The 26,668-nt window shown below is 30.7% G+C and overlaps 1 protein-coding gene across 2 annotated transcripts in view; it reads right to left on the bottom strand.

Moving 5' to 3' along the window:
• Positions 1-26,668, bottom strand: part of LOC107436415 (protein croquemort) — a 66,230-nt gene that overhangs the window by 28,442 nt on the left and 11,120 nt on the right. For both annotated transcript variants that reach the window (XR_011636799.1, XM_021148778.3), the window contains exons 4-9: positions 25,524-25,727; positions 23,256-23,347; positions 21,864-21,910; positions 17,760-17,832; positions 13,403-13,575; positions 5,657-5,775 (exon numbers count right to left, since the gene is read on the bottom strand). Coding sequence is in view for 1 of the 2 variants with exons in the window: in XM_021148778.3 (XP_021004437.1) it covers positions 5,657-5,775; positions 13,403-13,575; positions 17,760-17,832; positions 21,864-21,910; positions 23,256-23,347; positions 25,524-25,727 (708 nt within the window). In the remaining variant the exon portion in view is untranslated. The remainder of the gene's footprint in view (positions 1-5,656; positions 5,776-13,402; positions 13,576-17,759; positions 17,833-21,863; positions 21,911-23,255; positions 23,348-25,523; positions 25,728-26,668) is intronic.

The following is a 26,668-nucleotide window of genomic DNA, read 5'->3' as shown; positions in this document are numbered from 1 at the left end:
TGTTAATATTTATTTCATTTTTAATTTAAAATTTGAAAATTACTTTAATTACAATCTAAAGAGAAATTTTTAAAAAGTAAGTATTCGACCACCGAATATTGGGTATTCAGTCTAAAATTTGGCCGAATATTCGGCCCCATCACTATTCGTTACATCACTAAGAAAAACACATTTAATTTTATTTATTTTTCTAACAGTGATTGAAAGTTCGATAAATACAAATATCTATCAAAAAAATGCTCCCAAAAGAACTTTCAAAATATGGAACTGTTTAAAAAATATTACAAAATAGAACTGTATTAAAAATATTGATCATCATTCAAAAGTTTTAAATCTAGCAATAATAATTTCATACTTTGAAACAATAATAAATAGAATTTGAGGGGGATTTAATTATAGACTATGCCAACCTTCATCTTTTAAAAGGTACCTCATGATAGAATCAAGTTAACATGTCTTATATACTAGTGAATTGGTATTTAATATTTATAGTGGTAGTGACACCACATTACTCCCCTGTCAGAATTTTTTCTGTGATAGAATTCAGTTAACAGATTTCACTAGTTGATTCATGCTGTTTATTTATTTATATCAATTATGCTCATAATAATTTTTTCTCTAATTTATTATTTTTGCTTATAGCATTTTGCTCAGAAATTTTTTTCCCTTCATTTTTTGTTTATTGACCGGGAGACTTGATTCACTTTAACAGATTTTTTTTCTTCTTTTGAACAGTATATTTTAAGAAAATCAACTATTTTAATGTGGACCATCCATCAATGTTCATATCAAGTCCGGGTCACCAATGAGGGGGATTTTAATTATAGACTATGTCAACCTTCATCTATCAAAAGGTACCTCATGATAGAATCAAGTTAACATGTCTTATATACTACTGATGGTATTTAATATTTATAGTGGTAGTTACACCCAGGGGTGATTGTGACACAAATTGAAAAACCCTGAAAATTTTATGTGTAAAGACTCAATAAGATATAAATTTATATACTATTCCAAGTTAATATAATTTTTTATAATAAAATTAATTATTTTATAGTAACTAATTTAAGAACACATTCTTACAAGAATCGCGATTATTGGATTTAAAAATCGCATGAATATGAATCACGATATTGGATTTTAAGAATGTGAAAACACAAATCGCATTATTGGATTTTTGAATCGCACACGATTTTTTAGATCCAGTGACTAGGAATAGCGAAATAGGATTTTAAACTAGCTCGAATATGAATCGCGATGTTCGATTATTAAATCACATAAATACGATTCACAATGAATAACTTTTAAATTAGATAAATATGAAAATCGATGATAGATATTAAAATTTTGTGAATATGAATCTCGATATTAGAGGATTCCGGCATAGTTTCAAACATGAAAAACTATGAAGAGCGGACAAGCCAAAAATGTATAATAGCAGAAGAGACACATGTTAGAAAAAATCTCCTTAACGCGATTCAGTGAAGGTTTAAAAAATTTAATTCTAGATTGTAGAACTTAATTCTTACTCTAAATGCTAAATTGCAGTGATAATTCATCGGATTATAAGTTCCGATTCCCGGAAATCAGCAAATCAACGGTCTTGAGTTGTGGGGAATTCTGCGAAAAAATCACATGCCTTGGCTACTAGTTTTCCAGACCTGGAGGAATAATGCGAAAAACCTGGAATTCAGGGGTACAACCGGAATACTATCACCCCTCGTTACACCACAAATTAATTTTAGATGTAAAAGTATGTTTTATTATTGATGATTTTATTAAAATTTAATGATTCAGTTTTTTTTTTAAATTTTAAATTTCAACTAATCTAATTTGTTGTCCTAAAATAACTGTGCTTCTGTTAAAACCTTCTTTCTTTTGCCTCACATTTTTGCATTTCGACAATGAATCAAAAGACAATTGACTTTGTGACAATTAAAAATAAACAAACATTTTTTTAGAAATTTAGGATGCAAAACTCCTTTTTAACAATAAAATTGCTACTTTTTCCAAAATTTTGTCTGGTATACTATTCCATATCCAGAAAGTCTTATGATACTAAACAAAAAATTTCCAATTAAAAAAAAATTATTATAAATTTCTCTAAAGCACTAGATGTTAATTTATTTTAAAAATATTTATATTTTTGATGTTTTTAAAAAATTTAATTCAAATAACAGAAATATCTAGAAAGTGAAAATAACAAAATAACTGTTATATGTGAAATACAATGATTTTTCTTGAGAATATACTTTTTTATAAAGTATTCTGTCTTTCTGTATGATTAAATGAAACTTCTTAGAGAAGGAAAATAGTACAAAACATTGCTATTTAAACTTCAATATGTGCATAAATATTTAACAAAAAGGTTATAAATAGTATTGCAAATTGTATTACAATACATCTTAAAGATAGCCAGTATAAACCATGGCTTTGCTAGTAGAATTTTTTAGCACTAGCAAACTTTGCATATATTTATATATATATACCCAAATTTCTTCTAAACAGACCCCTGCCAATGTTCAACTCCGTAGTCTTGTAAGTTTCCAATCTAATCCAGAAGATAAGGGAATTAACTCCTGAATCAAGCATTGGGAGAAATTTGCCTTTAAAAGACTTTTTGTTGGAACTACCCGCCTTTGCGTTACACGGAGAGGAAAACCATGAAANTTAAAGTATACTATATAACCGATTCTGTGCGTCGTATAAACGATATATTTTTACATTAAAATGAATAGGAATGATTTGGGACCACACTAAAACGTCGTATAAATGTAAACGTCGCATAAGTGATCGTCGTATAAACGATGCTCCACTGTATATATATATATAAAGAGAGAGAGAGAGAGATAAGTCTAATATTTCAATATGAGTTGGCTGGTTAAAATCAATGTGGTTTAAAAAACTTTTTTTTGTAAAAAAAAGCTTGTTTTTTTGTAAAATTTTTAATAATAAAACTTTTTGTTATTTGTATCATAGAAACACTTAGTTTACATAGAGCTACTCAGTTTTTGATAAAATATCAAGGTAAAATAAATTAATGAAAGCATATTTAAGATTAAACTGTAAAGTTTTTAAAAATGCTTAAGACAAAATAGATCATCACACATTTCATGTTCTGTTAGTTTTCAAAATAAGTAATGTAATTAGGGAATCAATAAGAAAATTTCCCAAATTATACTTTTATTTACTTTATAAATATGCTATTTTTGCTAACAATTATATTTTCAAAACTACAAATGGGAATGATGTACTTATCTAAATTTCATATTTTCAGTTTAAATTTCAAACTACTTTCAGTTAATACTGAAAAAAATTTGTTTTGTATATATGCAGTATGCTTTGATTCATTATTGTAATATTTTCATATTAAATTTTTAATATAATATTAAAAAAAATGTTAAAGAAATATATTCAAAATAAGTTTTTTTCTTGTATTTTTTATGATACAACTCAAAAGCAAGGATACTGCTAAATTTAAATATGCATTATCTTAACATAAGTAAGGAAAAAAATTCTCGGAGGGAGTTATCGCCGAGGATGTCGTTTGGCGATGTAGGACTATTCCTATTTATAGCATATAGATATGGAATGTTTATTTGCATGTTAAGTGGCATGCAGCAATAAATAAATACAGGGTGCGTTCTGAAAGTAATGAGCATGATTTTATTGTGACGCAACTATTGATCGCAGCACACTCAGATTGGTCAAAAAATGTGGTGGGGGATTTGTCCTTCCAAACAAGCCTGGTCTCAGGTCGCTCCGAGCAGTAGGAGCGGTGGGACGCGTCTTCGCGCAATGTCTTTTTTTCGATCGAGTCACGGCGTGATGGAGTGTTCGTACGCCTGAACAGCTGTACGCGGTTAAGTTTTGTGTGCAACTTGGGAAGAATGCGACGGAAACTCATCACATGGTTCAAGACGACTTTAAGGAGGAATGCATTTCGAGATCTCAGTGTGGAAGGTGGCACAAGGCCTCCAAGGAGGGTGGGGAGAAGGTCACCGACGAGCGTTGTTCTGGACGCCCAACAGCAGCCCGACCCGATGAAAACTTCCAGCATGTGTGTGAAGTTTTGAAGTCAGACAGTCGGTTAAGCATTCAGGTAATCGCTAACACCCTAAACTTGTCAAAATGTCTGGTACATGGGATTGTGACGGAGGATTTGCAAATGCGAAAGGAGGAGCAAAAAGAAGTTCGAGTTTTGCGCAGTGAAGAATTGCTGGAATTGATGAGTTAGTGCCCCAGCCTCCCTATAGCCCTGACTTGGTGCCGTGTGACTTTTTTTGCTCCCCCGACTGAAAAGAGAGCAGAAGGGAAAGCACTGGGAGTCGGTGGAGAACATCCAAGCTCATGTTACAAGGTTCCTGAGAGGTATTCCTGTCGAGGAGTTCCATGGTGCCTTCCAGACGTGGCAGAATCGTCTCCGCGTGTGTATTGATGCACAAGGGAACTATTTTGAAGAATTTTAACCATTTGTACCCATAGGATAAATAAATATATTTTCCCCAGAAAATGCGCATTACTTTCAGAACGCACCCTGTATATTCAAAATCTTCAATTAAAACACTATCCTATTAGTGCATTTAGGGAAAAGCTAATATTTTTAAAATTTTTTTATTGAAAATATTAATTATTGCTTAACACATTTTTGAGAATTACCAGGGTTGCCACTCAAGTCAGGAAAAAAAAAGTGTGCTTTCCCAGTAAATATTATACACACTATATTAAGAGGAAAAACACACTCGTTGTGCTCTTGTATGAGCTATATTGGACTAACTATACTGGTTTTCATTGCTGGATCATCTTTGAATAATCCATAGATTGCCATCCATTAAATATCATCTTTGAATAAACCATAGATTATGTTTTGAGTGATCACCATTCTTTTAAAGGCAAAAATAAGGAACAAAATTCCCTGCATTATCCCCATTATTCTAGGTGATTTTTAAATTTCCTATATTTTCCCTATGGAGTGGCAACCCTGAATGAACAAGAAATACTTTTAAAGCCTGATTACTTTTAAATGGTTTAGTTACTTTTAATTTAGGGCACAAAGTATTATTTAACTTTTCTTTTTAAATAAACCAAAAAATTTTTTTCCTTCAATCGTAATTTGAAGAACCCCAAGTAAAGTTCGTTACTAGGAGTTGGCACTCGGCTCCATTTAATCGGACGCAGAGTTCATTTCAGCACTGGAGTTAAAAGAGAAATATCTCCGCTCTTGAAATTGAGATAACCCTTAATGTGCGCCAAACACAAACAGTGAATTCTTTTTCAGTCACTTACTTCGCTCTATCATCTGCTATTATACCTTTCATTTCCTTAGCTAATTAAATATATTTTAAATTTAAAAACTTTCTCCCGAGCAAAATGTCTCAAAAAGAATAAGCTATTCACTCAAAAGAAAGAGATATCATAAAAAATGGCAAGAAGAATCGTCAGAGTTATGAAATATTTAAAGTTAAAAAAAAATACAGATAAAGTTTGCGAAATAAATATTTTTGTGATACGATCGCCAAATAGCAACCTTGTTCAGGATTGTTCACAACCTTCGCCCAAAAATAGCATTGTCGGAAACCACGTGACGAAGGGGGAGCCAACCGCTAACTTCTGGTGAACGAGCTATAATAATAATACTCATAACGACAATACTTACAGGTTCGAGGTCAATGAAGAACATGTGTTTTGCAGGATCTGGTGTCAGACCATCTATCTTGTCCATGTAATGCTGATCCGCATAAAGAAAATGAGGAAAAGAAACAACAGCTGGTGTGTCTGTGACATGTAAAACACACACAATTATTCATTTCAAAATGAAATTCACAATAAAGGAAAGTCAAATTTAGTAAGTACATCATAAAATTAGAATTTATAGATACTTGAGACAGGGTGCGTAGACAGATTTTTCAACAAAAAAATAAGCACCCGATAAGAACTTTTTAAGCACCCAAAAATTTTTTTTAATCACTCTCCAAAAAATAAACCTTATTAGGATCTGTGCAATACTAAAAATTATTTTTTTCTATCGTTTAAAGTGCTTAATTTATAAACATGAAATCAATAAAATTCAAAAACATTTTCAAAAATTTTAAATAGTTGTGATAAAATAACTAGTTTCTGATCAATATTGCAGAGAAAATTGTGAAGATCATGCTTTTTTTTTTTTTTGTAATTCACAATGACAATCGATACGGCAAGAAAAAGTCTCTTAAAAAATTAGAAAATTAGGTACTTTTTACTAACCCCGAATAGAAAAAAGAACCCTTAAGGACTTTTAAAAAATTTTAAGACAAAAATAACAGATAAAAATTTTTAAGACAAAAATACAGAAACTACATACAGTGATTTCGGTTAGGTAGGCTGCAGCCTGTTTTTCTTTAAAAGTTCAAATGTTACACGAAGATTTAATTTCTCCCAAGCCAAGATTAGAACCTTGTGATCACAGTGGATTTCAGATTTTTACAGAAAATTTTCTGAAATTGCTAACCTATTTCGTAATGTGTGCTCTGAATACGATTTTTTTCTTCTCATTTCTGATTATTTTTTATTAAATTAAGGGCTGATATAAGAAGTTTTCAATAGACAAAAAACCATATGGCATCTACAAATTCCAATTTGTAACTTAAGAATAAACGCTATTATTGTGGTGTGATCATGGGATCACCACAATGTTTACTTTTCATACTGGGCTGTCTCCAACAGGAGCGCCCTCTTCATTGCCTTTGCAGGATCTCTAGGGCTCGACTCATAGCTCGTCTTTAGATATTCTTGCAACCGCTAAGGAGGGGACGCTATCTTTTGGAGATAGACCAGTATTCCCCGTGGATCTCGAGCAAGTCCTTGCTTTTTCAGGAGCAGGAGAATTTTTGTTTTTTCCCCCCCTGTGTGCTCTAGAGTTTAATCTTTGATTTTTTACCGTTATAAGTTTCGGCTACCTTATCTTCTAATTATTTATTTGATGCAGCATGTAATTCTACAAGAAAACAATTATTATTTCAATATGTTAAATCAAATTCCTATCTACTCCCTGGAGCACACAGGGAGGATCCAGCATCCACGTGGTGGATTCGCTTTCGCGCGAATTGATGAGCTGTATACTGGAAATGAACATGTTTTTAGAACCAAAATAAATAAAAAGATGGATGAACTGTTATCTACGAAAACCTGTGTTTTTCTTTTTTCAAAAAAAAAAAAAAGATGTACCAATCATCGGCGTGATTTAGGAAAGGTGATGTATCAAATCTATCACAAGCAGTTAGCGGATGATCTACACCTCATGTCCCTTCCTTCAACCACCCCCGACAATTATACTATCCTGATCTATACTTTCTTTATAAATATTTTATTTTCAAATTGTCAAAAAACTATAAAATAGAATCTTTTTAATCTATGCCTCGATACAAATTCTGCTTTTAGTTGAAATTCTTTTTTATTTATTTTTCAAAGCTGATTAAAAATTTTGGCCTCCTTTGCTAACCAAAGTATACAATAAATAAGGAGTAAAAATAAAAAAACGCTTCTGCACGAAATAAACGCGCCTACGAAAAAGAAAACACGAGAGTACGTAAGTTGACACCGCTCTGCCGAATAACTGAGGTAAGGACCATCAGAGCGCAGTCGGAAAAAAAAGATTAAATTTCAAAGAAAGAAAGAAAATTCAGATAGAAAAAAAAAATGAAACTCTGCAAAACAAATTTCTAAATTGATTTTATAAAAAATACCAGAAGTAAAATGGAGCAAGACTTTGAACTATTAATACAGTCAGACCTCGATATAAGGTCATCCGCATATAAGGTCACCCCGCATATAAGGTCACTTTTCCAAAGTCCCGGCTCACTGAATAGGAATTCTTTGTTACAAAATATCAGATATATGGTCAAGTTTTAAAAATCGTTATCGCTTATAAGGTCATTTTTATCTGAAGCGAGGGAAGCTCTTTTCTAACAAAAGCCTATTTAACTTCCTTACAAGGCAATTACCCCTATCGAGTTCTAGGAAAATGTTGCAGCCAACAAACAAGTTACAATTTCTGAAATTTTTGTGGACAGTGAGGACAATGACAGTGATCCTGAGACTGTAGCTGTAACCCATGTGGAAACCTCCAATGCAATAAATGTGATACGAAATTTTTTTACAAATCATGAGGGAGCTGAGTAACATTTTGAGAAGTTACAAAATCTAGAAAATATTGTTCAAAAAATGAAACCAAAAACAAGACAGACCTGCATAAATGATTATTTTAAATAAGGTAAGATGTAATGTTTGTATGTGCACTTTGAGGAAATTTGTAAACAGCTTTATTGTAAATTAAATTTTTTTTTAAATCTAACATTCTTTAATTCTTTACTAATTCTGTTAAAATTTATTGACTTAAACAGTTAATTTACGGCTGATCGTTTTCGTTTGTATCAACATTTTTAAAAAGTCTTAATGCTGCTAATGAATCGGCTAAAAGGTCTGCCCGCTTATAAAGTCACTTTTGCGATGTCCCTTAGGGTGACCTTATGTCGAGGTCTGACTGCATATTTTAATCGGAACAGTCTCAGAAAATAAATTAATTCATTCATCATTTAAATTTATAATTTATTTCATTTTCTCTTGAATGTATGTTTTCTTTTATATTTTGCCTCGTCTTTTCCTTGAATCAATTTCAGTAATATTTTTTGCACCGGGTTTACATTAGCATTCCCTATATCATGTTACTAAAAAACTGTTTGAATATTTTATTATTTTTAATCATCTGTAAACTTAATTATCACAGATGTTTCATAATAAACAATTGAAGAGTAAGATTTAGGGACAAAATATTTTTTTAAATTTTCTAATAATAAACAGAATGAACTCTATCTTTACACTTTTCTTTAATAATAATATAAAATAGGTAAAAAAACAAGGCATCCATATTTAGAGAAAAAATGGTTAGGCGTCTGTAATTTAAAGTGTAATCTGCATTAACTAATAACAAGGTATCTGCTACATTTTAGATTTTCAAATTCATGACTTTTCATGATTTTCCAAGACTAATTCCAAGAATTTTTCATGACTAAATGAAATTACTATTTTCTCCGACAAAAATGCAACGATAAATTAAATAAAAAAAGGCATTATAATAACATTCATTGAAATGATAGGTATAACCAAAACTGCTATACTCTGCATCTTCATATTTATAGAATTTAAATTTAAAAAACAGGGTAAAGAAAGAATTGAAACAATAAAATAGCTAAAGAAAAATACAAAAGAAAATCCACCCCCCCCCCTTTTTTTGCAGAATTATATTCTAAAGATACTTCTCTTATTCATCAGAAAGGAAAGAAATACTCCTGATTTTTTCTGTTCTCAATTTGAAATTTAAAAAAATAAATGATAAAAATTTTTATATCACAGAAGTTTAAAAAATAATTCGCTATAGAAAGAATGTTTTTTCTTTTATTTTTTGAAAGAGCACCATAATTTTTACAGAACATGATAAAATCATTTTATATTTTAATAAAATATGACGAAGTGGTGATTTTGTTAGGAATTCAGATATTTGGAACAGGATGAAATAGGGTAAGGGNTTCATCCACACATATAAATAATTTCCATGATTTTTTTTAAAAAATAGTAAAAATCATGACATTTCATGGCAAAATTTGTTCAATACTGAAATTCATGACTTTCCAGGTGCGCGGATACCCTGTAATTACAACTGTTACATTTTAGATTTTCAAATTCATGACTTAACAAAGTTACTATTTCCTCCGACAAAAGCACAACAATAAATTTAAACAAACAACATTCATTGAAATGATAGGAATAACCAAAACTGTCATATACTCTGCATCTTCATATTTAGAGATTTTATATTTAAGAAACAGAGTAAAGAAAGAGTTGAAGAAAATAAAATAGCTGGGAAAAAATACAAAAGCAAATTATTATTTTTTCTTTTTTTTCTGCAGGATTACATTCTAAAGATACTTTTCTTGTTCAGTCGGAAAGGAAAGAAATACTCCTGATTTTTCTGTTCTCATTTCCGAATAAAAAAATTCGCCAATGACTGGCTTGCCTCAGCTAGAATTTTAAATTGATGAAATAAAAATAATAATTGCTAAAATTCTGAAAAAAAGTTTAAAAGATAATTCACTCTAGAAATTAATTTTTTTCTTTCATTGTTTTAAAGAATGCCATAATTTTTAATGAACATGATAAAAACATTTTATTTTTTAATCAAATATGACTGTGAGTGGGAATTTTGTTGCAAATTCAGATATCCCGAGCAAGATATCCTCGAGCAAGATATAAGATATTCAGATATCCCGAGAAATTAGGGGGTTCATTCCATCTTAAAAATTAGATTTTTCGGTGACCTAAATTCATGACTTTTCATGATTTTTTAAAAAAAATAATTAAAATCATGACAAATTTTGTTCAATACCGAAATCAAAGATTTTTCATGAATTTTCAGGTGCGCGGATACCCTGTATTTAAGCTCTTAAACACTAAATTAAAAGTCATAATAGTGAGTTTTGAAAATTAAAAATTCATCATCATTATACTTGGCCAGACAGCCCAATGTGGGCCAAGGTCTTCTTCGTCAGAAGATTTCTACATAACAACTTCCGATATATCCGTAAAATTCAATTGTTTTCATTAATTGCAAGAAAATCAGACTCCACCGAATCACCCAATCTCAACCACGGCCTTCCCCCCCTCTCTTGTTCCAGTGGGTGTAAAAAGCATTCAAATCACGTAGGTCATCCAATTCATTTTTATTTATTTAATACTATCCGAATGTTTATAAATCTTGTACAGTTGAAAGTTAAATCTACTTCTCCAGTTATTATTTTCATTTACACCACCAAGTGTTATGTTGGTATGTTTAAATTATTTTTATTAGTTATTTATGGACGCAATTTTATTTAATTTTTTTGGGCACCGTGTTTTAATTTAAATAATCTCATTCTGTATTTTAATCTATATTTTTACTTTAATCAACAACCCCATCCGATTTTCACCTACACCCCCTATCCTTCAACACCTTCCAATATTCTTCCTTCACCCCTACTTGAGAATGGACTGCTTCACAGGTGTGAATAGTCAAAACGATAGTAGCGCCACCCTTTGGTGCGGATGAATACATGAGCGAGAGAAAAGAGCGGCAATTCGTTTTTTAGGCATTCCATGTGCTGACGACTGGTGATGAACGTGATCTGAGGGATGATGCGGGGTGGCCGGCCACGCGCGCTTTTAGGATAAGTCTTTTACCTTTTTTTTTTAATTTTTATGTGCCCAATAATTTCTTTTATTATTATTTTATTTTGATATGATGTTAACTAAAGAAAAATGATTATTTTTAAATAATCTGTCTATCTGAAATGTAAGTCATGTAGCAGTAAACCAACTCCTTTTTAAATTGTAAACTAATTTGACTTATGATTAAGTTCTTTAAATAAAAACATTTAGTCTAGATTAGTTATGTTGTTGGATGTGAATCCTTTAAATTTAATTTACTTTTATCTTTCAGCTCATCAAGATTATTATTGCAGTAATAGTAAACGTGCTAATAATTTTAAATTAACTTAAATTACTTCTACTTGTTATATCTGGTAAATTATGTTAGTTAAAGTTAAAAGTTCTCACAACGCAATATTTTTAGAAAATCATTTTTGATTCCTTAAATATTTTTTTTCTCTATTCAAAAATAAGATATAACACAAGTATTCTCCACAAAATCTTTCTCTCAAATATTGCGATACAATTTTCCTACAGTTTTGCCATTGTCCAAGCTTCAGAAGCACACGTCAAAACCGGCCCCGACAAGAGTTCTGCAAATTAAGTTTTTCTAGAAAGAAACCTAGATTTAATGAAACTTCTCAGCCGATAGACAACCCTATTTGCCAGATAGAGTAGGTTTTTTATTTCAGGAGACAAAATTAAAAATTAATACCATAGCTGCCAATCTTAATAATCAAAAATTTAGGAGCACTATATGCAACAAAATCATACGCACCAATTACATAAATTTAACTATTAAATAATAATATTAACAGACATATATTTAAATACCTTATGTAAATTAGTAAAACAAAACTATAAACACTATATTTTGTGGGAAATTTATAATATCAATATTTTATAATTAGGAATACCAGTATAATAATTTAAAAACAACAATTACCTAATACTATATAATTATTAGCCTCCAAATTATAAAACACAATAATCTACACCATAGACATATATTTCTGATGTAAGTGTTTAAATACTAAAACAAATTTTTAATAGTTGTTTAAGATTCAATTTAGTGAAATGATCAGCAGCAGCTATTGGAATAGTATTTTCTAATAAAAAGCTACTGAAAATTAATTCTGCACAATGATCACAGGAAGCGCGCTTGCAGGCGATCAAAACAAGGGATTGGTTTAAAAGCAAAAATACTGCAATTTTACATAAATTCAGATTTGATTTAAAAAATTAGGAACAAATGTGAAAAATTCTGAACACAGGGGTAGCAGCAAAGTTTTTTAAAATTTTAGGGTAATTTTAGGAACTTTTTTCAAAAAATTTTAGGTAAATTTTAGGGGTAATATATGATTTCGCTAGGATAAAAACAGATCACACGGTAGTTTATTACATAACAGAAGATTATTACAATTCATCCACACATATCATAAATAATTGCAAGCCATAAAATAAAGCTCTGAAATTTATTAAGTCAAGAATGAAATCTCTAAAGTGTAAAAATGAAATTTCAACTTTACATATTACCTATCAGAAATTAAGTGCATAATTCAGGAACAGGCAAAAGTGAGAATAAATCAAGAGAAAAAATAAATTAACACCAACTTGGATTTTTATTTAATTTTTACCTTCTTGATCAAAACTTTATTATTACCCTTTACCTTACTTTATTAAGAAAAACTACTGAGTAATATTATTAGATTTCAAATCAGCAATTTATATTAGAAGTTAGAGAAAAACCAATTAATCGTGATCATTTTTCTTATATATTCTTGATATGATTTGTGAGATTCTTTTACTGCCCTCAATAGTTTTGTGGTGATCTTCAACACTCCTCCATAATTTCGAATGGTATCTTTGATTAGTCTAAGAGACATAATAGTATTCTCATGGTGACTCACATTAAGCATTGCTTTATTTATCGAAAAAACTCTCTAAGGATCAGAATTCCCATGCGGCAAAACTAAAACAGTTTTAATTAATGTAGTTGAATTCTTATATTTTAGATTATTGCTTTTTATTTATAATTAGCCTATAACTCTAATTTTTTAGGAACACCAACAAAATTTTATCAGATTTTTAGGAATTTTAGGATTTGCACATAGTTTTATGAATTTTAGGGGGAATGTGACCCCTGGAACAGCTATGTAATACTAGTTGAATGAGAAAAAAGTGTTACCGAATTGGCAGGTCTCGATATCTAATGCTCCAGGGGGCATACACACATCGGAACACTGACAAGAGTTGAACTCGTTGTGTTTCCCGTTGTCGAAAGCTGTTTCGTCCAGCCAATACCTGTACGACTCTATTTCGTTCACTTCAACTTCAGAGAGATAGGTCAATTGAAGGGTGCTGAAAATGAACAAACATATTCATAGGTAGATAAGCATAGTAAAAAAAAACATTTGAAAATTACATACATTGGAGAAATAAAATAACGGAGATATCACTAGCGAAATGTTTTAGGCTAAGAGTGAAGTTTTGATACATCATGTTAGTCATTAAGAGAAATTCAAATTCACCTTACATTTATCGAAGTAAAAACTATGTAGTACAGGGTATTTGCTACATTTTAGATTTTCAAATCCATGACTTTCCAAGAATTTTTCATGACTTACCGAAGTTACCAATTTCTCCACAAAAACAACAATAAATTTAAAAAAGCATTATAATAACAGTAATTGAAATGGTAGGTATGAGCAAAACTGTTATATTCTGCATCTTCATATTTATTGATTTTAAACTTAAGAAACAGAGAGAAGAAAGAGTTGAAGCAATAAAATAGCTGAAAAAATACAAAAGCAAAAAACTAAATACTGTCAGATATATGCAGTTATTTAAAGCTGTTTTATTTATTCCTTAAAGTAAGTGTAATATAAAAAGCCTAAACTAGAATTTTAAATGGAAAAAAATAACAAAAAATTCTGAAATCACAGAATTTTAAAAGATAATTTAGTCTAGAAACGATGTTAGCTCTTCCATTTTTTGAAAGAACACCATCATTTTTAAAGAACAGGATAAAAACATTTTAAATTGTAATAGAATATGACTAGGAGAGGGGATTTTGCTACAAATTTAGATATTTGGAACATTGGAATACTGTGAGTTTAAGTTACATTTTAAAAATTAGATTTTTCAGTGACCTAAACCCATGATTTCTTTAAAAATCGTGATATTTCATGACAAATTTTGTTTGACACCAAAATCCATGACTTTCCAGCTGCACAGATACTCTGTATGAATATAAATCATAATCTAAAGAACATTTTCTCAAACCATTATTTATATTTACTTAAACTATCATTACTAAACTATCATCGTTGAACAGCTGACCCAATTTCTGGTTTATGACTATTATTATGACTCTGTAGCCTTGTCATTTTGAACCCAATCCAGAAGACAAGGGAACTCTTGGATCAAGTATTGGGAGAAATTTGCTTTACATGGAGAGAAAAACTACGACAACTTCCCTCAGTTAACCTGACGGCCAGATAACCCTGACCGGTGATCCTACTATAGCTGAGGATATTTTACATCAGCACTGCGGTTGGGGCAAGTCGGATGCAGAATTCGTCTCCACCAGTCATCGCTGGGATCAGCACCCGGAGAAATTTGAGAAAATACCGGTAAACAGGAGATAGCCGTAAAATACAGGAGTCTTCATTAAAAAAAAAAGGAGACTCGGCAGGTATGAAACTATAACAATGAGTTTTCAGTCACAAATAATTTATCAATGCAATCACAGAGTTGGTACTCAAGTCAGGAAAATTTTTTTTTCCCTGTTTTCCCAGTACATATTATGCACACTATATTAAGAGGAAGCACAACAATCACTGTGCACTTTTGTGAGCTATATTGGACTATTATGCTAATTTTAATTGCTGGGAAACAAGGAATAGCTGAACATACTTAAATAATGCTATAAGCAAATGAAATAGTTTAGTATAGCTGAAATATCATCTTGAAATACAGGGTGTCTATAAAAGAACTCCAGGGTTTTAAAAATTCATATCTCACTAACTATAAAAGATAGCAAAATTTAGTCGATTTCTCTGAAAAGAGTAGCTCAAAAAGTTTTATTCGTACCAATTGGACGCTCGGCAACAGGTGAATCAGAAGGGACGGACCTATTCCATGGTTCCAAGGAGCCCTGATCTGACTCCGTTGGATTTTTTCTTCTGGGGGCATATACAGAATCTTGTGTATGCAGAGAAAATTCGTGATGTTCAACATCTCAAAAACGAAAAGTCAAATGTGTGGCAACCGTCCCCCCAGGCATGCTCGCCAGGACATGGGAAGAGGTAGAATACCGTTTAGACGTCTGCCNACTGATAAATTTTGCAGAGAAAATTGTGAAAATCATGAATTTTTTTTTGTAATTTACGAGGACAATCGACATGACAAAGAAAAAAGCTCTTTTTTAAAGGAAGAAAATTAAGCACTTTTTACGAACCTAGAATTAAAAAAGCACCTATAAGGGCTTTAAAAAACGCAAATCAAAAATAAGCACCTTTAAGTACCTTTTAAAATGGTATGCACCATGAATAATTATCAAATTAAAGTTAAATAACAAAAAACAATGGGCCGATGATGAACTATACTGCCAAACGAAGAATATTCATTTCGGACTAATAAAGGAAGAAGCGTCTAGTGGTAGATACTCCACAGTATTCCCCCACCAGAATTTTATCTGCGACAGGGTTGCAAAAAACCCACCTACCCAGTAAAACCAGGGTGGTAAAACGCACTCTGAAAAACCCAGTAAGTGGGTTTTACTAACATTGATTTCTTTTTTGTCCTCTGTTATATTAAAGAGCTATTCTTTTGAAATACATATGTAGTCTAGCCTAAAAAAATTAACCTATGGTGAAAAAACTAACTATGCTGGAGACTAGAGAGTCACCCTGCTGGCTAGATTTGACTGTATGGCTATTGATTAGTCAGTGCCTTTGATTCGTTTTCTATGCAAAAAATAAATAAAAAATTTCCTCAAATATTTTTTAAGTCTAAAATATAAATAAAAAGTAATCCTGTGTTAAAATAAGTTTCAAATGTGTGATGTATGTGAGTACATATAACATTTTCTATCGTGATGTCAGAAGAAACTTTTTTCAGACTTTTGCATCAATTTATTTGTATTAATTGTTAATTACCTATTTGTTAAGTCAAGTTATAAAATTAAACTTAATTATTAATATTAAAATAGGCTTTTTTAAAATAAGGTACTTATCCCTGCCGTGTCTTTTGAAAAAAAACTCCATTGAAACATGAAAAACCCAGAAAAGTCCAAAAGAACCCAGAAAAGCCCAATAAAACCCACCCGGGTTGGGTTTTTTGCAACCCTGTCTCTGATAGAATTCGATGAGAATGGGATACCACTAGTGGTTTCGTTGCTGTTTTGTGAGAAGCCAGGAGAGCTGTATTAAGTTTGCGGGTGTGGTCACCCCTGTGCTGCCATTAGCAGTCGAGTATACACAGGCAGGCGTTGCGCGTGATCGAGACAAGGTGGATATTATAACCGTCACAAGTAACAAGTCAACTTTCCTATGCGGACTATCCATCGAAGTAGGCGTGTTCAAATCAAGTTCACACCATGTCCGGGTCACCAATGTGGGGAGAGTAGATATCGACAATGTCAACCTTCATCTATGAAAAGGTATCCCACCATAGAATCGAGTTAATATGTCTTATATACCACAGGGTGCGTAGCCAAATCTTTCAGCAAAGAATAAGTATCCTTGAAGTACTTTTTAAGCACTCAAAAAATATTTTTAAGCACTATATACATTAACAAAATGCAAAATAATTTCCGAAGACTTGATAAAATAACTAGTTTCTGAGAAAGAACTCTTTTTCTTGATCATATTAGCCACCATAGAGATGGAGAGATTTTTCGGTTCGATATCTGAGGGTGGAAAATGAAGTCTGAAATAGAGAATATCTTGCAAAATGCAGCAGTTGGAGATGAGAGTGCAATAATCTCACTGAACCCAGCTCAGTAGACGCACATGCGGACTCGCCAGTATTTCATCAAACGTGTTTGACGTTTTCATATACTATGGACCGACGGTACACCAAAATAAATAGTGGTTGAATGAATAGCTAAAACGTTTAACAATGTGAAAAGCACACTTTTGAGTAAGGCGTGTCGAAAATTGACATGGTAAAGAAAAAAAATCTCATTTTCGAGAAGGGAAAATTAAGCACTTTTTAAAAATATCCAATGAAAAAAAGCACCTTTTAGGGCTTTTAAAAACAAAAATTGAAAATAAGCACTTTTAAGTACTTTTTAAAAACGCTACGCACCATCTACTAGTGAATTGGAATTGTATTTTTGTAGTGGTAGGAACAATGTGAAAAATAATTAATAAATACCGAAAACGATCTGTTTTTATTTTTCAGCCTCAGTTTCTTGTGCGGATTATGTCTGAAAACTGAACAGACATTCAATTTAGTTCGGTGTGTTGTTTTATTTTACAGTTTTCAGTACGAGGAGAAATCACAAAAAAAATGAATTAAAAACTGTTATAAATTACCTGCAAATGTCAGATACGAAAAGATCCAATTTTTCTTTTTTGTCATTTCTGAACGGCGGCCACATGTCACCAGCTGGGAAGTGAGGAAGAGAAAAATAACTTTTAAAACAGTGCAAAAGTCATCCTTATGAAAAGTACATACAGTCGAACCTGTCTATCTCGAATCTCACGGGAAAGGTGAAAAATTCGAGATAAAAAGGTTTCGAGATATACAGGTACTATAAAAAATTAAATTTAATTAAGAAATTCTAATAAAAGTGCTTTAATTGTTTTTAGTAGAAAATTTTAAAAATTTCTTTAAATTAATTATACCATATACATCTATTTACATAATTGTTTTTAACGTACATTTAACACCGAAAAAAAAATTTCCAAGATTTTTGACTGATAACCTTATTTGTTTCGATTATTCTTTTGAGGATAGAGAGATCGCAAATTCCTCACAGCCAACATTTTTCTGAGATTCAAGAGTAGTTTATAAGAATTCTACTTCTTTTGCATTCACTTTTGATGCATCAATATGATCTTCAACTTCTTCATCTGATATTCCTTCGACATTATCTATGATTTCCGCATCTGTCAGTGTTCCACATGTTGCCAGGCAGTTGTCCACTTGTAAAAATCATCAAAAATTAATGTCAACATTAAATCTAGATTTTATTGCATTCCATTCTGGCAAATCTGGCACTGCATTTTTAGCATTAACAGTTTCTTCTTCTTTACTGATGCCTTCAACCTCTTATTCATCATCTTCACAGCTAATCTTAAAACAAGCTTTTTAAAATCATTTTGGAAATGTGTTTAGAGACACATTTCTTTAAACAAAACAGTAATTCTGATAGCAAACTTTTTTCATCGATGGCATCTACAAGTCTGCATACCAACTGTTTCCTACAGTTTACTTTAAAACTCTTAATTATTGTTTGATCCATTGGTTGCAATTTTGAAATCAAAATGAATTTCTATTCTTAGCTGCATTCTTATCTATGTTGAAAAGCTAACCCCTGATGGTCACTACTCATTAACTCCTCACTTACTGCCAGAATCTTTGTATTCCTTTCTAGCTACGGAGGTGCAGGGATAGTGATTGAAATTCCAAGAAACACCTCCAACCTGTTCATCCCTATTTCCGGTGGATTCACTCAATTCATGTCTGTCTACGAGTTCTACTGATAAAGAAAGTTTTGAAATTTGTGCTCAATTATTAGAAAATCGAGAAACGGAGGTTTCGGAGAAAAAAAATTTAGACATAAGCATGGAAAATACATTGATTTTAGACAGTAAATGGAGGGAATTTTAGAAATTTCGAGATATAGAGGTTTTCGAGATAAAGAGGTTCGAGATAAACAGGTTCAACTGTATAACTTGTTTAAAGGAAGTAATGATGAGAGGTCTTAAAAATGCCAATTAATATGTAGACATAACATACTTTACAAATAACTTCTTGTCTATTTCTTCTCTTTGAGTAACACAAACACTATTCGTAAAGTTTAAAAAAAAATTTTTCAAGTACAGATCATTGTTTTTCAAAACCGGATAATCTAAATTTCCAAAAGGCTTGTACATAAAGCTACAATTATCAGGAGTCTGTCCAGATATTTTGTAAAAGGTTCTGTTTTTGTAAAATTGTGAAAAAACTTTTCATAATTAGTGAATATAAAATAAGCTTTAAGTCACATTCTTTCAACCAGGGTCCTGCTTTTGTGAATATGTATGCAAATAGGGTACTGTTATTGCAAAAATTTGCTAGAAACCTTTTCAAGAAGTTTTTAAATTGTAAATAGATACAAGATTCTGCTCAACAATTGCTGCTACTAAATTAGAGAGGCAACATACAAATATTTGGTATTTAGCCTATACTGCTCAACACAGAATAATCATTTCGGACGAATAATGGAAACAAAATAAATCACATTTTTAATAATTTCAATTGACAACTTATTAATGTATCACTTTTAATGTGTTACGCATTAAGTAAACTTAAACAATTCTTAAATTTAAAATTTCTTATTTAAAAAATTGCCAGAAATTTATTTTTATTTACATAATATTCTATTAATTAATTTTATAAAATAAATATAAATCGATCAATTATTTATTTACAAAAATTAAATAAATTATGATTTAATATTAATAAGAATGTGCACGCGATGTTTGTAAAAGTAGAAATATTTTCTTAGAATACTACATTTGGAATTTAAACTTAGGGAAACTTAGTTTGTCTCGAACCATCTCCCCCCCCCCTCCACCGGAAGGGTTTATTCGATGAACAAAACAATAATGAAAATTAACAAATTTGTGAAGGGTCTGATTAAAAGATAAATTATTTTGTGAAAGGTCCGCTTTTATGAAATGATATTTTGTGAAGGGTCCGTTAACGGACTCAAATTTCTTCTAAACAGACCCCTGATTATTGTATATTTTGTTCACAAATTTTTTTTTTGGAAAATATAATTTTTTAAAAAAAGAAGGCAATCATAGATGCGAAACAAGGGCTAGTAAGAGGAGCCTCCTAGTAAGAATAAAATGTCACTTATTTTTGTTACACATTTAAAATTAATAACATAAATTTTTAGATTGTTTTATCTTTAAGACACAATATGCAAGGAAATTTTTACTGCCAGGGCAAATAACAGACAATAGTTCAGGTGTCCTATACAAAGCCATATGAATAAAGCTTCTCTTGAACGAAAGCGAAAAAAGTATTATAAAATTGTGCTCATTCTTTTATGAAAGTCAAAATAAAGGTTTTAAAACTTTCTTCATAGCACAACTGGCAAACCAGATGGCAATAAATTTCCTCAGATATTTGTGAAAAATAAAAATTTATAATGAAAAAAAAACTGAATAAAATGCAAAAACAAAAAATGCGATGTAAATACCTGTTCCGCCAACACTATTACAAGGTGGTTGTCTACCTGGCACCACACTAAAGAAATAATTAAATATATTAATACAATTAAATTTATTAGTGCAAAAAAAATGTCAGAAAAAGTAAAACAATTAAATTTTATTAAACATTACATTCTTTCTAAGAAATTACGAAAATAAATATCTAATCCAGGGATGAGAGTAGTCAGAGAGTAAAAAAGAGGAAATCCAAGAATATATAAAGATATATATATATATAAAAATCGCACTTTTTTGTAAAATTTTTGTTTAAACTTGTAATACATGTGATTATAAATCCCGAATGAGGCATTTAAATCACGTGAATATGAAACTCTACATCGAACTTAAAAAATGCGAAAATACAAATCATGATGCGTAATTTTTAGATCAAGATGCATAATTTTAAAATCGCGCGATATTACAACCGCAAAAACGAATCACGACATTGGATTTTAAGCTCGCGTAGCTACATAGGGTTTTAAAAGCTCGTAAATACAAATCGCGATATTGGTTTTTTAAATCTCGTAAATAAGAATCGCAATGNTTCATTTACATCCATCCATCTTTCTTGTTTTCTGCCCTGGGAAGGGTTTATTCGATTAACAAAACAATAATGAAGATTAGCAAATTTGTGAAGGGTCTGATTAAAAGATAAATTATTTTGCGAAGGGTCTGCTTTTATGAAATGATATTTTGTGAAGGGTCCGTTAATGGATCCAAATTTCTTCTAAACAGACCCCTGATTATTGTATATTTTGTTCACAAAATGTTGTTTTGGAAAATATAAATTTTTAAAAAAGGAAGGCAATCATGGATGAGAAGCAAGAGTTGGTAAGAGGAGCCTCCTAGCAAGCATAAAATGTCACTTATTTTATTACATATTTAAAACCAATAACATAAAGTTTTAATTTGTTTTATCATTCTGACAAAATATATAAGTAACTGAAATTTTTACTGCCAGGGCAAATAATAGACAATAGTTCAGGTGGCCTATACAAAGTCATATGAATAAAGCTTCTCTTGAACGAAAGCGAAAAAAGTATTATAAAATTGTGCTCATTCTTTTATGAGAGTCGCAATAAAGGTTTTAAAACTTCCTTAGCACAACTGGCAAACCAGATGGCAATAAATTTCCTCAGAAATCTGTGAAAATTAAAAATTTATAAGAAAAAAAAAACTGAATAAAAACAAAACAAAATGTGATGTAAATACCTGTTCCGCCAACACTATTACAAGGTGGTTGTCTACCTGGCACCACACTAAAGAAATAATTAAATATATGAATACAATTAAATTTATTAGTGCAAAAAAAATGTCAGAAAAAAGTAAAACAATTAAACTTTATCAAACATTACATTCTTTCTAAGAAATATTTTTCTAATAAATTATTATAATATGACAAAAAATATTTTTGATAAGCCATACACCGAAAATACTTCACAGGGTTGCCACTCATATCTGTAAAAAAAAAAAAAACGTGTTTTCCCTGTACATGTAATACACAATATATTAAGAGGAAACACAACAATCACTGTGCACTTGCATATGAGCTATTATACTATTCTTAATTTCTGGAAAACTTAGAGAAAAAAGGAATAGCTGAACATACTTAAAACAAATATTACTATAGTAAATGAATTGGTTTAATATAGCTGAAATATCATAGTTAAATATCCCAAAGATAACCCTTTGAGTGGTCACCATTTTTGAAAGATGAAATTCAGAAACAAAATTCCCAGTATGTTCACAGTTTGTAAAGAAAAAATTAAAACTCCCTGTTATTTTAAGTGATTTTAAAATTACCTATATTTTCTAGGTTTTCTCTGTGGAGTGGCTACCATGGATAAGCTTTTCAAAAAAATAGATAAATAAATGACAGGGTGCGTAGCAGTATCTTTTGACAAAAAATAAGCATTTTTTAAGTACTTTTTAGGCGCTCAAAAAATACTTTTAAGCACTATATACATTAACAAAATGCAAAATAGTTTTCAAAGGCTTTACACGATCAAGATAAAATAACTAGTTTCTGATATAAAACTCTTTTCTCGATTATATTAGCCACCCTAAGAAGATCGAGAGATTTTTCGTTTCTATTTCAGAAATTCGAAAATGAAGCTCGAAATTGGAGCAAAGTTGCACACGAGAGCACAAGAATCTCACCAGACCCAGCTCAGTAGACGGGCGTACGGATCTGGAAGTATTTGATTTCATCAGACACATGTTTGGCTCTTGCCTACGCTATGGACCGACGTTACGGCAAAATGCATTGTGTTAGAATGAATTGTGATAATGTTGAATAGAACCATGTGAAAAGCACGCTTTTGAATAGTACATGGCGAAAATAGACATGGTACAGAAAAAAATCTCATTTTTGTAAAGGCTTAAAAAATAAGCACTTTTTTAAAATGCTACGCACCATGTTTAAAAGACAAAATTAAGAAATAAAATTCTCTGAGTTTTCAGGGTTTGTAAAGAAGAAATAAAAATTTCCTGTTCTTTTCAATATCTTTAAATTCCCTGTATTTTCCAGGTTTTCCCTGTTGAGTTGCAACCCAGCAAGAGGTTTTTCAACAAAAAAAAAGATAATAAATAAAGAGATAATACCTGCTTCCTTTATATAAATTAACGTATCCATACTGGGCGAGATCATTTCTCCCAGTGAATATTGTATATTCTCCGTCATCACTTCCATTTTTCTAAAAATATAAAAACGTCTTCTTTAATCTTTACAATTTCACAAACGGGTAAAATTAAATTAAAGACAAAAAAAAGGGAACTTAAGGAACATTGTCAACTTTAACACTTTTTTTTTGTTGAAAATATGGGGAAACCAGAAGATTTCCAAGAAGAAATAGAAGCTGACACTATCCTTATCAGGGGTGAATGTGACACAAACTGAAAACCCCGGAAAATTTCATGTGTAAAAACTAGACATCAATTTACATGCTATTCATAATTAATATGATTAAATTACTTATCAATAAAGAATATCACACTTTTAGAGTAACTCATTTAAGGACACATTCCTACAAGAATCGTGATATTGGAATTAAAAATTGCATGAATACGAATCACGATAGTGGGTCTTAAGAATGCGAAAACACAAATCGCATTATTGGATTTTTGAATCGCGAATTTTTTAGATCCAGTGACTAGGAAAAGCGACATTGCAATATTTTTCCTTAAAAATAATTATTTTTTTACTTAATGGTATGCTTTGCTTAAAGCACAAGGAGTAAAAAGAAAATTACGAATCGGACACATTTTGTATTTAAATTATACTTCTTAGCTAAAATAAAATACAGGTAAAATGTCTTTATTGTCTCAATAAAAGACATGTATTTTAATTATACATTTCAATAAAATTAAAATGCACATAAAATATCATTATCTTGAAACACACAGCTTTTTTTAATGTAATTTACATATGAAAGTGTTATAAATTCCAAGTGTGTTTTCCAATTACTCAATATATTAAGAGTAAGCACACAATAATCACTTGTGTGAGCTATATTAATTGTAACTATATACTCATTTCGATTGCTGGAAAAACTTGGAGGAAAAAAGTACAGCTGAAAAGTAATGCTATAGTTACAAATAATGCTATAGTAAATGAAATAGTTTAGTATAGCCACTTTCAAAAATCCACTTTTTAGAAGACAAAAATAAGAAATAAAAGTCACTGTATTTTCCCAGTTTATAAAGGAATTACTCAGTATTATTCCTGTTATTATAGGTGATTTTTAAATTCCCTGTATTTAACCTGCCTTCATTAAAAGTTCATAGGGAAATATAAATCGGCAATGTCAACCTTCATCTATCAAAAGGTATCTCGTGATGGAATCAAGTTAACATGTCTTATATACAGTAGGGAACCGATTATCCGGAACGATCGGGACCATCACTATTCTGGATAGCTGATTTTTCCGGTTTTCTGAATCGCTACAAAAAGTCGTTTTTTTATTGTTAAACCAAACAAAAAAAATTTTTTTTTGTGGAAATAATCTTAAAAAGAAGAAAAAACGATGAAGGAATACACTAATGATTATTTCCAAAATGATGGCAAGGTAAACATATTTCAAAAAAGAAAGAAAAATCCTAAAATCTTTTGAGGGAAAAAAATTTTTTTTTAAAATGGCGGGAAAATTTATCGAATTTCGTTCCGGTTTTTTGGTTTTCCGGTTTTCTGATTTCCGGATAACGGGTTCTGTACTGCACTAGTAAATTGGTATTTATTTATAGTGGTAGTTAAGCCACATTACTCCCCTTTCCAGAATTTTATCTGTGATAGAATTTGATGAACGAATACCACTAGTTGATTCTTGCTGTTTATTTATTTATATCAATTATGCTCATTATATTTTTCATTCTTCATAGCATTTCGCTCATTAATTTTCCTTCATTTTTTCTTCTTCTTGTTTTTATAGCTTTTCGTTAATTTTATTTATTTTTTTTTCTTCATTTTTTTATAGCATTTTCCGTCATTTTTTGATTATATCATTTTCCATCATTATTTTTTTTTCAATATTTTTTATTGACCAGGAGACATTATTTACTTCACCAGATTTTTTTTTAAAGCAAACCAACTGTTTAATGTGAACCATCCGTCATTGTTAGCAAATTCATATCACGTCTTTCATCTATCAAAAGATACCTCAAGATAGAATGAAGTTAACATGTCTCATATACTAGTTAATTGGTTTTTTAATGTTCATAGTGGTAGTTACGCCACAAGTTAATGTTTTGCGAAAATTACTCATAACCATAAAAATTCTGCATCCGATGGACTTTAAAAAATAAAAAAATACACAGAAATCACAAGATTGCTCCAGAGAAACTGGTAGCTACACTATAATACTGTATTTAACTTACGGCATAAAACCAACCAAACTTCTCGTAGGGAACAACGATTCCCATTTCTTTGACCGCTTCAAAAATTTCGTCATCGTAGCCATCAAATAATAGATCTCGTACATTTTTAGTGACGTAGAGGGTGCTCTTTGTGTGCTGTGCCATGGCATCCACACCATTTAAGTAGAAAGTATCACCAGATCTAATTCCCTTATTCACAGCTGTCTATGTTAAATAAATAACTTTTTTTTTTAATCCACATCACAATAAATAGTACAAATAACATAATTTTTTTTAAAAAACAAAAATATATGTTTAACCAAAAATGAGAAAATTATTTTATTTTCGTCAAATCTATAATACAAGTAGCAAAGTGCATATTTCAAAATGATGAGCCTTACGTATTTTGTTTTAAAGCTGACAAAAGTAAAATCATTTTCTCCTTTTTAGTCTACTACAGGGTGCATAGCCACATCTTTCAACCAGGGTTGGCAAGTTTTTGACACATGACGGTTTTTACCGGTTTATACCATGGTTTTTACCGTCATGTCAAAAACCACTCTGTCAAAAACGTCAGAAACTGTCAAAAACCCATTGTTTTGATAAAACTGTATTATAATTTGAGTTTAACTGCTTGTGATTTAAAATTAATTCTTTTTTGGGCAATAAAATTAGAAAAAAAGTTGTTAAAAGATATTTAACCCTTTCGCGACGCAAAGCGCGCTTACCGCTGAGGCCGGCAGTCTCTCTAGCGTGTGTCTCCCCAGGGCCGGAGGGTTTTTCGATGTTAAGCCTAATTCCATGAAATTACCGAAATATCAGCGCGTTGTTTAATATTGTTCTGTAGAGTATTTAAGTGACATATGCTTTATATATATTTCTATGGATACTTTATTTACTTAAGTTATTTCTTGTTTAAATGTAATATAAATATTAATAAGTTTAAATATTTTGCATAATTTCCTCTATTTCCAGCTCAGTTAAAAATTTTCGACGCTTCGACATTCTAACGGTAAAAAGAAAAAAAATTCAAGCCTACAAGATCTAATTATCCACTAAAAACTAATCCGAAAATCGAAAGTAGCGAGAGATAAAAAAAACTCCCTTACTTACTGTAAATAAATATCACGTGCTAATTTAAAGAGCCCTCATAAAACATTCCCCCC

Source organism: Parasteatoda tepidariorum, chromosome 5 (assembly GCF_043381705.1).
Source record: "Parasteatoda tepidariorum isolate YZ-2023 chromosome 5, CAS_Ptep_4.0, whole genome shotgun sequence".
Taxonomy (NCBI): domain Eukaryota; kingdom Metazoa; phylum Arthropoda; class Arachnida; order Araneae; family Theridiidae; genus Parasteatoda; species Parasteatoda tepidariorum.
This window is presented reverse-complemented; position numbering and strand designations above follow the sequence as displayed.